The sequence below is a fragment of the Corvus kubaryi genome, unplaced genomic scaffold (assembly GCF_017639235.1).
Source record: "Corvus kubaryi isolate FWS band 111438036 unplaced genomic scaffold, C.kubaryi_AGA036_p1.0 137, whole genome shotgun sequence".
NCBI lineage: Eukaryota > Metazoa > Chordata > Aves > Passeriformes > Corvidae > Corvus > Corvus kubaryi.
In genome coordinates this window covers 20,665,402-20,680,686 of record NW_024580671.1, presented here as the reverse complement: position 1 = coordinate 20,680,686, position 15,285 = coordinate 20,665,402, and the positions used below count along the sequence as shown (strand labels likewise).

The 15,285-nt window shown below is 37.8% G+C and overlaps 1 protein-coding gene across 4 annotated transcripts in view; it reads right to left on the bottom strand.

The window, feature by feature from the left end:
- Positions 1 to 15,285, bottom strand: part of CPED1 (cadherin like and PC-esterase domain containing 1) — a 142,389-nt gene that overhangs the window by 56,979 nt on the left and 70,125 nt on the right. For all 4 annotated transcript variants that reach the window (XM_042018116.1, XM_042018113.1, XM_042018115.1 and 1 more), the window contains exons 13-16: positions 14,530 to 14,597; positions 14,157 to 14,201; positions 12,099 to 12,285; positions 9,682 to 9,850 (exon numbers count right to left, since the gene is read on the bottom strand). In XM_042018116.1, the coding sequence (XP_041874050.1) occupies positions 9,682 to 9,850; positions 12,099 to 12,285; positions 14,157 to 14,201; positions 14,530 to 14,597 (469 nt within the window). The remainder of the gene's footprint in view (positions 1 to 9,681; positions 9,851 to 12,098; positions 12,286 to 14,156; positions 14,202 to 14,529; positions 14,598 to 15,285) is intronic.

Below are 15,285 nucleotides of genomic sequence, written 5' to 3'. Positions count from 1 at the left end.
GATATTTTTCTCTACTGTTATACACACCACAAAATTGGGCACAGAAGCTTTTACTAAATCCAAATGACAGTCTACTTGGAGAGTCCCAGAACTGGAAGAGCTGAGGTGTACAACTGTATAACTAAGGAACATGCAACTTCTGTGTGCCCCAAACGTGACTCTAGACAGTTTTACCGTACACCCCTCATGATATGTCTATGAGCATGACTGAAAGCCTTGCAGAGTAATAAGCTCATGTACCAGAAACTGTGATATTCCATTAACACGTTGCTGGAATGGCCTGGGTGCCATGTAGCAGAGGCACCTTGTTTGCTCCTTGTACTTAGACCAGCTTGCACACAGTCAGCACAAACAGCCCCTTCACTCTACTGTCACACTAGCCTTTTAACAAGTGCCACCATTTACCAAAAAATGTTAACAAGGCACCACAGAGCCCTGGTGTATCACACAAACCTATTGAAGTTTAACCTTAACAATAACTTTTGCTTCAGTAAAAACTGCAGTGACCACTTATGAAAACCCCACAGATTTACCCTCAACATACTTTGCAAATACTTCACCCACATGCCTGTACTGATTTGTCTGTGATTTATAAACTGCCAGTCTGATCATGGTTGTAATACTTTGTGTGCTGTCATACAGTGCAAGTTATTTCTAATTAATGAACTTTTTCTTCATGAATCAGGTACATTGACAGAATGCAAACACTGACACAGCTATTTACCCAAAACATAAACTAAATATTTCAGTGAGGCTTCAGAAACTTTGGTTGACCCCTTCTTCTTCCCCTCCCTCTTCAATTATTGTACTTTTAAATGTTATTGGATTTTCTGGAACTTGTAAAGGAGAACTGCTTAACTCAAACTTTGACGTTTTCATACTTACGTGGTTCATTCAAAGACCTGTAAGGCTTTATGCTTTACTGAGGAGTTAATTTTTAAATCCTGACATTGTATAGTTGAAAATGGAAGCATCAAAAAATTATGGGCTTCACCCTACCTTGCTAATTTAGCCTAGTTAATGTAGGGAACGCAAATCCTGACCCAGCATGGTGATTGAGACAGCTAAGCTAGGTTCCCTGTGTAATCATGGAAAAACAACAGCTGGTAGAGGGAGGCAGAGTCCTCAAGTACATCTTCTGTTCCTCTCCAGAGATCTCAGATGCCTTCACAAGGTAATATCATCAGTACAACAGAGGGCACGACTCAAGAGGACCTGCCTCTGCCTGCCCAGCATCCAGCTCCAGCAGTGCCCTTCTGTAGGTAGGAGCAGCCAGAAGGAAGCAACTCATCTAGTCAGGCTGGGCCAGGAACCCCCGAACACCTTCTCTCTTGGCTGGCCTCAGGCTGAGGTGATTCGAGTGTGTGGCTCTCTCCTTCCCCTAAAGGACCATCAAGCTGTAGCTCTCTGCCTGAACTGCACCACAGTGCAGCAATGCATGAAGGAATTACTGTGTAGGGCAGAGAGAGGAAGCAAGAATAAGCAGAAAAAAAGTCTATGCTACGAGGAATCTTTTGCAAAAGTTACTGCTACCAGTTCTCTAGCAAAATGTAATTGATTCCAGTGGTGTTACTGGACCTGTATTATCTTAAAAACATCAAAAATAAGAGCAAAGAAGGACATAACTGAAAATCTAAATATGTGGGATGATTGCCTGATAACTTAGCACAAACAAAAAACCACATAGCTGACACAAATTATATAAAATAGGTTTTCTGATAAACTTTTCCAGAGAACAGTGTTCTCCCAGGAGCAGAATTGCCTACCCAGCATTTACTGTCATCTGTCTCCTTTCACAGCCACCCACAATGATTTGCTGCTATTATTTAAAAAGACATTTTAATCCTTTAGTTAAAGGCAAGGAATCAGAAAAACCTGGATCTCTTCCAGTCTGTACTAACAGTCTGTCATGGGCTCAGAGATAGCAGTGTATCTACAGAATCTGCACCCACAGCACTGTATCTGCCTCAGTATCTCCCTGTCCTGCAGCACAGCAGGGAGCAGCTGAATGTCCAACCATACACCCCAATAGCACCAGTGGGATTTTGTTCACCATTTGCAATCATACAGGTCACAATTTAATTCCCTGACCTTTTTAGTCATGCAATTATGAGTTTCTCCTTGGAGAGTTTATGGGCAGCTCTTCATCTTCTCTATCTTTCATGTGTCATGCACACTCATGGGATGACATCAGTAATTGTATGAAAGGGGAGAATGACCTGAGTACACAAAAGAATGGAATTGCTCTGTCAGGTGATTGAATTTTATCTTTTACGGTTTTGTTCATCACATAATTATATACTAACGACATTTTTCTGTGGCAGCATAATAGCAAAATCTCCATTCAAGTCAGGAGTCACGTAACTGAGTATCTAGGAGGGTGGGATATTCCTAGTAAGACTGTGCTAAATTGCAAACACATAAAAGAAGAAAAGAATGGTAGGAGATACTAAATTTTCCACTGCTGAGGTAAGAGATGCTACAAACAACTCTAGTTCTGTCAATAAATTCAGTGGTGCTGAAGAATGATATCACTCCTGACTTAAAAAGTTCTTATCCACAAGAGTGCCAAGCAAGGAAAGAAAGCTGCCTATAAAATTCTCAATCCTCAAGGGCTAATTATTATAGCAACTTAAAACTTCTTCTGGCTAATGATTATGAACCAAATTTGTTTGTTGGTGTCATCCCAGTCACTATTGGCTTATAACTGTTGAATCTTTGACTCAGTATTCATATGGATTCAAAGCACTGGTGACAATTTATCTGCCGGTGATCTGTGTCACACACAATTTCCTAAGTACAGTGCATCGTAATAATGACAAATGTAGCTGCTGCTACATGGAAACATCCGCCCTCTTCAGTCTCTGCCTGAAACTTCTGGAAACATTTCCTGGAGGATATCTGGTATTAATCTTGAATCATATGCTTAACAGGAAACTTAGCTACATAGAGAAGACTAAGCACACCTAATATAAAATCAGCAAAGCTTAAGCAAAATACTGTAAACTGGAAGACTATAAACTTTTCTCTGGGCAGCTGGAGCCAACATGAACTTGATCCTTAAAGTTTGGGCTCTGTAATGTGGCATCCCCAAAGTATTGGAGAGTAGGATGATGGTCCTAGTCAGGCACAGCCTACTGGAGATAGAGAATAAAATGATAAATTTTTATTCCATGCTCAGAGCACGAGATGCCTAAATAGAAGCACACAAAAACTCATTGTTTTGCTGTTTCTTCCCATTTTATGCTGTAGTTGTGCCCATTTGCTCTCTGTGGCCTCTTCAGAGTCCAGCAGATGTCTCACAGTGAGCACTGATGATGGGAACTCATGACCACCAGATGATAGTGCAGACTGTCTATGAAGTTAACTTTGTAGGTGAAAGATGGGCCTGACTTCTATAGAAAGCCCAGAGCATTATACTAATTCCTTCAAATGATGGATCTATGCTCTGCTGAATTTTTGAGAGCTTTCCTTAAAGCAGCAGATACTGGCCACTGATGAAGATGTCAGCCTAGCAGCCACATCCTGATTCTGAGATCCAAAAGGAGGTCAGCACAGAACTGCATAAATATAAAGAATATCCATCACAATGGTTAATTGTTCCTCTGACTCATCTACAGAGCAATGCTTTAAATAGTCACAAAAATCTTTGGTATAATTAAGAAAATGTGGTAAGCTTTCTCTTCCCAGTCGTATAGATGTTGACAAAGACAGAACATGCTGACTCTACAAAGTTTTCTCTGAGATCACACACAAATTAACCCTCTACTTGAAAATTAGCTAAGTATATTTATTATACCTCTCTCCCTTCTATATCATCTTAAATATACTTTTTTAGAAGCACCAAGTTGTGTTATTCAACTTAGGTGTTTGTTCAGTTTATACTTACAGTGAATGCTGATCATACATCCCTTGATTTTTAAATACTTTAAAGCACCTTCAAGCAGTTTTTTAGATTATTCTAAGATGTTGTTTAACCCAGATGTTTAGGAAAATTACTAACAAATTCAGCCGTTTTATGCAAGTGAATTCATAAGCATTGCCTGGCATATATAATGAAAGAGAATTCATCTGTAAGAATCTGTCAGGAGAGGTACTCAATCTCTATAATCTGGAATTGCTCCCCTGAAATTAATTGAACCATGCTGACATACAGCAGTTGAAGATATAAGACCTCAACCTTCTTTTTATGGCAGTCTCTGTCTCCTAGCTCTCTATTTTGTGGTTTTCACCTGAACTGCTGACAATTTAACATGTGTTCAGTTTGCTACATATTTGTTCCTCAAGGCTGCGTGAGCCTCGCTTTGTTTTTCCTGGGAAGTGGGTTGCAGTCACACAGAACCAAAATAATTTATAGATTAATAGCAATGCAAAGTACTTCTAGTGTTTTTTGTGTATTTCCACCCATAAATCACTTCTACAATTTTTGAACATGAAGCTCCTGCTCATTCAAAACCAGCAAGAGCTTTAAACCCAATTTCAATGTGAATTTCTTTCATGAAGAAAGAAAAAGCTGCCTGAAACAGCACCCACTAACCATCCTTCTGTGCTCAGCTGCTCATTTCTGCCCCTGCACTTACCCACTCCCTTGTGCTGACACAGAGAGAATGAGAACCTTATCCCAGAAACTAGTTTGTTTAAAAAAAAGGGTTTTCCCATCTGGTTCATGAGTAGCTGCAGGCAGGGAAAGGGATGCTTAAGTTGGCATTGCTCCTGGAAAACATGATTGTCATACTGTGCTCTCACCAGTGTTTCTGAGGAAAATTTAGATTTGGCTCTTTCAAATAGAATGAGTGAGCTTTTTGGTTGTCCCAGCCACTCCCTTCTTGAAATGAGTTAGCATTCTGGACTGCACAATAGTCAAAATATCTAACAGTTATACCAGTACAAATTTCAAATGCTAAAATCTTTAAATCAAATAGTCCTCACTGAATCAAAACTTCCTCTTCTGAATAACAACAACAACAATAACAAAAAAGAACTCAAACTATTTTTTTGAAGTCTGGGGGATTTTTATGTTTTTTTCTGAAAAATTCAAAACCACTGAAAAAAACTCTCACCAGCTCTATATCTGAGAAGGTGGAAGAATGCAATGCATGATTGCTCCTATAATGGATATTCTTTTTTTTTCTCTGAAAGGGAAGTAAGCTAACTTTGCAAATAAGATACAGTCTGGTTGCTGATATAATTAGAATGTATATTCAGTTCCAGATATGCACTTGCCATGCCTTTTGAAGCAAGACACTCAAGCTCAGAACTGCCAAAAGGGTCAGTTGCTGCTACAATAACCACTGCAAAACCTAGGAGTCTTTCACAGCATCCACAATGTCCTTAGGACAGAAGAGATGGGTGGTTTGTAATAGGGTCACACTGAATCTAATAAAGCTAATGAGAAATCCAGAAGAGACTAATGTACTTCCAGCTTGTCCTACTACAGGACAAGTTCTTTGTTTTTCTCCTAAGTTGTTGGGGGGTTTTCTTGACATTATTTAATATTTGTGAGGTTCTTAGAAATCTTTGCATGAAAGTACTAGGCAAAGACTTAATACCCGTTTCTATAACTGACAGTTTTTACTTCTACTGTCTGGTATGAAAAGCTTTGCAATGGCAACAGCACACAGATTAAAATGAAGTAAAACCATTTTATTTTCCTTTGGAAATGTGTAACTTGAGCTGAAAAAAAAAAATAAGTATTCTCATATCTTCCTGAGGATATGAATGAAATTACTTCCTTTTTTTTTTTTTTTTTTTTTTTTAAGGCTTCTTCCTTTTGAAAGAGTTTTTTCATCTCTACCCCAAAAAGTCTATAGTAAAGTTAAATACAGTTAATAAGCTAGGCTTAGGTCTTAATTGCTTTTCGATCAATGGAAGTTGAGTGGACAGAGAAATCAACATGTTGTTGCTGGCATCTTGACTCCAGCTGCATTGTGGCCATTTAGTGTTACACAGTCAGCAATGCAATGCCAGTATCTCATCTCATCTCATAAGGTCTCTTGGGCTTCTTAAGCTATCTGGGCTCTAGGAAAAGAATATGATAAAAGGATTTGCAAAAATACAAGAGATAATAGTACATAAGAATAAGATGTTCTACAAAAATCAGGAAAGTTCATTCTCTCAGACATCAGAAAGGTATAGGACAGCCTGAGCATCAGCCCATTGCACTGCACTGATTTTGGAATCAAATGTACAAATGCACAAAAGAAAATGACAGAGAATGAAACACACTATGCTATAAAAATAGCATTAGCTGTCCATTGTTCACAATATAAATGCAAACCCAAATAAATAACTGTATTATTAAAACACAACATCAACAACAAACCAAACCCAAACCCAAACCCACCCACAACCAACCAACCAACCAACAACCAACCAACCAGCCAAACAAAACAAGCCATGTGGCAACAGGACACTGCAGGTACAAACAGGTACAGAAGTCCACAGGGTCAAAAGGTTCCCTAAGCACATCAGCAGTTACTCTCCATGATTGCAACTAGGTAAATATTAACAATCAAAGAGGTAGCGTCCACACATTTCAAGTGAGTCATAGATAAATCTGTTTGCATTTTAAAGATAATGGGCAGTGTAAGAATGTATAAAATATTTTGTCCTTTACACTAGTATGTACATAGTCTGGGATCTTTCACTTGACAGTGATGCTGATAACTGTCTTAAGAGCTCACTGTTTTTTCTGCTGACTGCCTTGGATTCTGACTATCTTCATATCACAGCTTCAGAGGTGATAATGAAATGGCACCACTTCTTTCAAGGATACTTAATTTGAATATTGTCAGCAATTGCACAAAATTAAGTTCAAGCACAAATCAATAACCTCTCCATTTGCAGTCCAAACAATACTGCAAAATGTGGAACACAGAATGGAAGGCAACGAAATCTGCTGAAGGTGCTATTGTGAGATGGCAGTTTATCCTATACTAATTTGGTTTTAATGGGGATATTATACCTGGTATCAAAAAGTACAGGAGACAATATTTTTTCCCTTTTTAGGGCTTGCAAGGCTTGGAACCACACACTTCTCAACTCAATACCTTGAAATTAATCCAGGATTATTCAACTTCATGAGAATTGTTAGACTGCTGGAAACCACATCCCACACTCTTTCTTTTTATTGTAAGCTTCCTTATAGTATCATCTTGCAGTGAAACCTGAATATCCTACTGGGATTAAACATAAAAGAAAGTTGGGAAAAAAAGTTGCTGGATTAGAATTTTAATTGAAGCCTTCTATGAGAAAGACCACACCACTATCAGTGGCCTTGCTCTCCTTGTGTGTGATCCCACTTGTGCCTAGTCAAGTGTCCAAAGTAGTCTCCATCAGTTCACGCTGTATTTATCCTTTTGCTCCTAAAACAGGTGTCTCATTACTAAGAGAACAAGTATTCATGCCACTGATGGGAGTGTATCAACTCACTCTGCAAGAGTGCATAATTTTTCTGGTATGAAGAGCAAAATGTAATGATGTTGTTTAAGACCTGAGTTTTCTATTGATAAAAAAACATAATTCTAAGCAAAAGACAACACATTCTATTCTAGCAAATAGGAAAAAATTCAAGCTTCTAAATGTTTTAGAATGCCATTTCTATCTCCAGCTCCAGCCTTTGTTTGTTTTTTAAAGGCACTCTCTGATAAGTTTGCCTCTAACATATCTAAAACTTGTTTTAGAATCTCACACTGTATCTTCACAGCACTTATTAGATACCACAAGAATGCTTTTCATCTCATTTTTACTCTGAACTCCCTAAGTCATCCCTAGCTCTGAACAACTGTATTAATCAGAGAGCAGTTATTCACAGAGGAGCAGAAAACCAAGCTCAATCAAAAGAAATTTCTAAATCACTTTTCATTTTTATCAGTCTAGATCTCTTTGCCTTCACAGTGCTTCAAAGATTCATACTCAGTCTCATAAATGCTATCATAAAACATTAACAACAGTGTAAACTCTGGTGTGGGAAGACATTTTTGAGGTTGAATTCCTGTTCCTACACTCAGATACATGCCCCAAATAAGGAAACAAAAAGAGCTTTTCTCACATCATTCCAGCCAGTGTATTCCAGTAATATAACTCTAGTTCAACTTACTGCTGTTCTCCTTTTCATATTAAGTCATACTTAAGATGTCAAGCAGGTTGCTGTACACCTGAACCGAAATCTCAGGTATTAAATGTGTTTATTTTTATTTTACTGTAGCAACTACTAGATGTAGTGTTGAGTCAGTACAAATAGTAAGAATATGGTCCTTGACCTTTTGAGCTTGTAAGAGAAGTCTAAGAGAAGAGAAAGACTAGGTGGTGGGCCAGACAACACCATAATCAGGTACTCAGGTCAGCAGTCAGTACACTATGACTACTACATACATTTTTTCTGGCAGTCCTGATTTGAAGATTGAGATAATTTTTGTCAACACCGAATTTGCTATCAACACTTATAATCTCTTTGGCTCCTGTTTTAAGCTCTAGTGCTCATATCTCCGCAAGAAAAACAAAATCCCTCTTGATATGCCCCATCATATAAAATGCTCTGCCTTCTATGATCCTGGTCTCCTGACCTCTTCTGCACTACATAGAAACCAGGGAAAGGAAGCAAGTTTTGCTAAAGGATGTATTAAGATCTTCATAAAGAAGATAAATAAAGATAGGATTAGATATTTGACATGAACATGGATGACAGTTTCAACACAATAGTTTTGAAAATTCTGCTTCCTGGTTGTAGAATTGTGACAAAATATATTACTCCCGGATGCTCTGGAATGAACCCACCAATCCTTTTAATCTGCCTAAAATTCCACAGATAAAAGCACTGCCCATGATTACCATTTACAATGTCACTTCCTTCTTTGAACTGGCTGGCTTATCTTTGCCCACCATATCAAGTAGCAACCAACATTTAGTTGAAATGACAAACTTTTGAATACAAGTAATTCTGATCCAACATGTGTCCCAGGTTTTCTCTCTCATGCATAATATTTTTATCATTATAGTTTCACTAACTGAAATCTACACTGTTAATTTCATTACCTTTCTTCCATTTCTGTGTCTAATTTAGTCTGAGCTCCCCTTTCCCAGCCCTTATTAAGCCCTATTGGACAGACTCTGGTCCTTTTTTCATTCAACAGACCCACTCCTTCCTAAGGATTGCTATTTGCTGGGAGTAAATTACATGCATTCTCAAATTTGTATTTGGATAAATGTGATGTAAGCAACAATAATCCCTTCCTTTGGAATTATGAGTGAGTCTTTTTTATTGTGTTTATTGATCTAGAATAAACAGTTTTCATTAATAAATTATGTAGCAGCATCTGTCTTGAACACTGATAAATAGACTGTCATCATAAATATCTTCCCTGGTAAAAGGAATTCCATGGCTCCAGTGTCAGAGAGAGACACTTATGAAAAGTTTTGAGAAGGTTTAGCTGACCAAGGTAAGGATTAATTAACCTGGAGCTCTCAAATACATGGTAACAGGTACTTATGCTGGACTTACCTTTTATATCCAAAATGTTGTGTAAATGCTCAATTTCATACAATTAAAGTGCTTAGAACTCAGATTCTAATCTCAACAAAAACTGGCTCTACATGGCTCATGTACCCTAATTTATACCACTGAATGAACAGAAACCAGCTATTCCTATTAATGTGTATAGCAAAAAAATGAAGAGACAATACCTGCACAAACCCACACATCATATAGTCATCAAACAAAGGGAGACTGGGGCGGTCCTCTCGATAAATTGTGATTTTGTAGCTGCTCACGACCTCAGGGCTGGGCTGCGAATCATCCGTTAAGAGAATGATGACTTTGTTCAATCCAAGGCCAAGGGGATAGTTAGCAATGCTGCATGACAAAATAGGAAAGAAGTGGAATAAACACTAAAGACACAAAGATTTACACTCCTTTATCTATGGCTGCTGAATTCCGCTTGCTCCTAGAGGTTGCTATTTCTAACATTTTCTTTGTATTACAAAATACATGAGATTTTAAATAAAAACAGTGTAAAATAAGATTTGTAAGTATTTGTAGTTCTTTCAAGAAGAAAAAATACTGAGAGTAAACCTTAGTGAAAGCAGTGGCAGTGGCAAATATTCTGACATGAAATCTGTGAATGAAATCATTAGGGACAATAATTCCCAGCAGGCCCAAATTTGTGATGAAGTCATCAGGGAGATAAATACAATCAGAAGTGTAGTTAGCTGCTGAAATTGTCCACTAGCCAAATGTGATGGATTCCCAGTCAAACTACTCAGAGTGACAAACCAGAGAAAAGCTGAGTTGTGCTCTTCTTCCTTCAGCAGGGAAATAAATGCTGAAAGGCACAGAACCTGCACATGCAGGGCTTTTACTTTTCAGTGCTAAGACCATCTTGCTATTCTTTTTCATTCTACAAGGAAGCAATCTTTGAGGTTTTCACATATATCTATGCTGACTGCCAAGGCAGCTAACACTGAAACACCAAAATATTGGGTGGAAGAATTTAATGACAGTTTCTTTTGAAAAGATAAATTGAGACTGCTTTTTTATTGAAAAAACAAGGAAACATATTGGGCATTAGATCAGTAACAACTGCACAGACTTTCTGGTTAGTAACAGACATTCTAGTTCAAAGCATCTGCTTCACAGTCAGTCAAAAGATGCTAGGTTTGCTAAGCACTTCATGTCATGAAGGAAAGTTACCTCTGAAATAGTTAAGAATTTTTCTTCCCAAGTAAATCACTGTCCCTGTTCTCCCTTTTATCCACTCACTAATGGCTAGTATGCAATTAGGCCAGTTCTCTGGTTCTGAGGTACCTGACCCAGATAAATAAACACTTTTTGTCCTTCCCAACATTAAAAACTAGGCCATACCCAAAATACCTATTGGTTTTGTCCCTGGTACATGCTGTTTTCTCAGAGCTGGTTGGGAAAGCCAAAAGTGTGCCAGGGATCACAGTAGCAATTAAACATCATGGTTTATTGTGGGTCAGTGCTCAAACATGATGTTTAGTGATGACTCTGCTCTCTCCTCTATCGTTCAGCTTTATAGTTCTCTAAGAGATCGGATAAGCTGGGACTCTTGTGGATGACAAGGTGACCCACTTAGTGGATGAGAGAAAGGCTGTGATTGTTGCCTACCTAGACTTTAATGAAGCCTTTGGCACTGTTTCCCACAGCATTCTTCTGGAGAAACTGGCTGCTCACACCTTACATTCACATACATTTTGCTGGGTAAAAAACTGGCTGGATGGCCAGGGCAATGATCTGGACATGGAGATTGAGGGCACCCTCAGTCTGTTTGCAGATAACAGGAGGTTGTAGCAAGGTAGGGGTCAGTCTCTTCTCCCAAGTGACAGGACAAACGGAAATGGCTTTAAGTTTCATCAGGGGAGGTTTAGGTTGGATATTGGGAAGAATGTCTTCACTGAAACGGTTGTCAGGTATTGGAACAGGCTGCCCAGGGAAGTGGTGAGTCACCATGCCTGGAGGTATTTAAAAGTTGTGTAGATGTGCTGCTTAGGGATGTGGTTTAGTGGTGGACTTGGCAATGCTGGGTTAACAGTTGGACTTGACCTTAAGGGTCTTTTTCAATGTGACTTATTCTATGATTCTACGACAATTCCTTATAATACAACTATGACAAAAATGGATTATTCTCAGTTAGTAAACTTGAACTTACTTCTTCCTTTGAAGACAGCTGCCCTACTCTGACCCATGTAAGCAGACCAAGTCCAGCAGGGCAGAAGATTAGGGCACTGTGCAAAATTAACACCTGGATACAAAAGCTCAAATTCTCTGTCATCTTCTGTGTGCAGTGTAGTGATGGTCTGTTCCCACCCAGCTTTGATGTTGTCAGTGACTGCAGAAGATGGGTGAGATACTGCAATTGTACACTCCATTAAGCCAGAGTTAATTATGGCTTGAGAACAACATACAGACCATTGCCTTCAGGATACTGAAAATAAACACAAGTTTCTCAGCATTGAACTCCCTCTGACGTTCCCATGACTAATCTATTTGTGTCCTGGGTTTTTGGAAACAAAAAAAAATGTGGAACATGATGACATATTTCCAAAATTAAGTTTTTACACTCATATTTTTTTTCTCGTACCTTGGCCCTTTCTTGTCATCGAGGTGTACGTGGCACTGACAGTTAGAGGGTTCTGCTCCTATTTTCACTGTCACCATGTCGAATGGCACTTCTGCATAGTATTCTCTGATCTTTGGGTTAAACTGAGGATTCAAGTCCAGCTGTGGACTGGTGAAGAGCTGTCTGATATGAGATAGGGTATCTTTATCTGTTCCAAGAAGGCATCAAAGAAAAAAAACTATGAAATGTATGAACATTTTGGAACTACATGCAACTTCTGGCAGATTGATAACATGTACAGTGGCAAGATATTTAATGCCTAGTGACTCAGAGACTCATAATCCTGCTGCAAAATTTTAAAGGAGTTTGTAATGGCACTTGAGAAATTTGTAGGCCTCGGAGGGATTTTAAACATTCAGTGTCCAATCACTTTAGTCCTAGTCAAAAACTCAAAGCCTGTGTAAGCCTTTGAAAATGGAAGGATTAAGTCTGGGAGATCTGTCTCTAGTTAGTTAACTGAAACCTAAAGAAGAGGTAGGCCAAAATTCATAACCTACTTAGGTACCAGGCTGTGTACAGGGTTTATGCACAAGTGTAATTTCCAATAAAAATCAAAATAAGTTAGACATACTCTTACTGTTCATAAGAACAAGTCACGTGGAGATATCAAGACCCATGGGGTCATTTGCAGTACAGCTGGAAGAATGTTTTATTAAAATTCCTATATCAACAAATTCCAGCTCCTTTCCTGTGTATGAAATCTCCACAATCAAATCCTATTTGCTCAAATGTGTCCTTTATTTCATAGTGTTTGCCAAATTACTCATGAGAATAATTATTTGTTGGCAACCTACTTATGACAAATATTTTAACCAGCCTATTGGATTCAGATTTACAGTATAATTACACATTCAAAACTGCTTTACACATATATTCACTAGTACATGTTTTAAACTGGGTACTTCAGAAAATATTCCACATAGGAAACTCTTTTACTATAATATCTGAAAAATCTTGTGGCTTAAAAGGGTCAAAAATTATGCAAATACTTTTATGTGAACCTTTTCTACCTTGAAACATCTGCTCTGAGAAACAAAACAGGGCAATGTCAGAACCCTCTTGCATGGATTAAAATTTAAGGGAAAATATTCCAGTGGAAGAACAGAATTTGGGCTACATTTGTAGGGGAATAGAGTCTTACACACAGACACACAGAAGGTATTAAAAAACCCCTGAGAGACGAATATAAACACTTCTCCATATCCTGTATGACTTAGAAATGTTTTCTTACTACTAGCTTAAAAATGAGGAGGAATTTCAAAATAACATTAATCGAGGTATTTTTAAAATAAAATATCATGCAGTTAGAATGGTGATGCCCATCAGCCAGCCCACGAGTATCTCTGGCCTCTATCTGACACAAGAATTGTTCCTGGAGGCAGCATGAGATCATCAACAGAGGGGACATGAGGCTCAATGTGTAACAAAGCCTATCCACCATGGAGCAATGGCTTCATGTTTACAAATGGGCCCCTCAGATAATTTGGGAATGAGGAAGGCAGCAGAAAACATTGCTACCACCAAAGAAAAACATATTTTACATCTTTACAGATCTTTAAAAATACTTTAAATATTCCTGTAAGCATATATTTTAGAAAAACTCCTCATCTCTTAAACAGCTCCTCAATACTTCATTATTGAGCTGAAGACAAAGCTTTAAACAAAGCTGATTAAACTCCAGACAAGTTTAAAGGTTTTTCCACAAGAACAAATGTATGCTGAGGTTATTGGAAAAAGGGGGGCAAAAGTCTGTTGAAGTGTGACAAGGGATCAATGAGTGCTGGAATACTCACATTAATATGCACATACAGCAATGTTTAATTTTGGTTTTGAGCTTATTTAATATAATAGCCCATTTACTGAGTGTTTAATCAATGTTCTTGCTACTGAAAAATCCTTTTTTTTTTAGTAAAAGCCTGCAGATTCTCTTCGCTTAGAGGTTATGTAGAGAAACCCAAGAAAAATTTTCAAGAAATCTTTCTTCATCCCCCTCCGTGATCTAGAAAGACCTTGACTTACCATAACTGCATTGTCTTTCTTCAGTCTTACTGGAATAATGCAATGCTGAAAGATAAACAGAAACAGCTAATAATTCTCTATTCTAAGCCTGATTACAGTCCCATTGGAGAAGGAACCATCTTTTACTTATAAGAGACGCATTGTACTTTTATTCTTTACAGTGTGAAATTTTTACTTTAGGCTTGTGAATGCTGCTCATGGGCTCAGTGTAGCAACTTACATAAGATAAAGAAGTGATTAGTCTTTTATATGGAGTAAGCTAAGATTTTTCAGTTGGAATGCAAGACAATGCAATCTAAATCCACATGTTATCAGAAATAATACAAATAGGAAAAACGTACTGTATATAAAAGATCTTACTCTGAACCCTTACCTCCATGATTCTTCCTGAAGTCAGAAGGAACATTCTGCTTTGGATTCATATTTTCTTGAGAAGGTTGCCTGTCAATTCAATAGCAGACATATTTCTACATGAATGGAAGGAACAGAAACAATGAAATATTTTGCAAAAATTTCTATATGGTATCCCAGGGCACATGGTATTTTAGTATTTTCTGTGGAAAGATGAACCTCCTGCATTCATATTCCCAGCATTAGCAATATTACCTGAGTGAACATAACAGAAAACACAAATAATACATGGCAGCACATCACAGCAACAGAAAAAAAAAGAAATAAATTCCAAAACATAGTTGCATTGCTAGGAAAAGGAAGGGTGGATATAGCCAAGAATGAAATAACCCACACTATATCTCTTAACTGCTTCTATGATGGGGTTTTTTGCATATACCTGAGATTAAAGTTAGACTTCGTTCAAAAACATTTAAATAAAAATGAAGGCATGCCTCCAGGGGAATATCTGTACTGAGATTATCACGAATTCCTAAAATGGAACTTCTATGTGTTTTGCTTTGTTTGCAAATTAAAAACAAATCCAGAGAGTGGATATATATGCATATACATATATATATATATATATGTAAAATCTCTGTGAAAAAAAGACAAGTCAATTGTGACAATTAATCAACATGTCAGTGGTGTCCATACTGTGAACTCTGCAGATTTTTTCTTTCAAGTAGAATTTTGGTAGCATGGTAGAAAAAAAGGGAGTAGGCTTCTCTTCAATCCA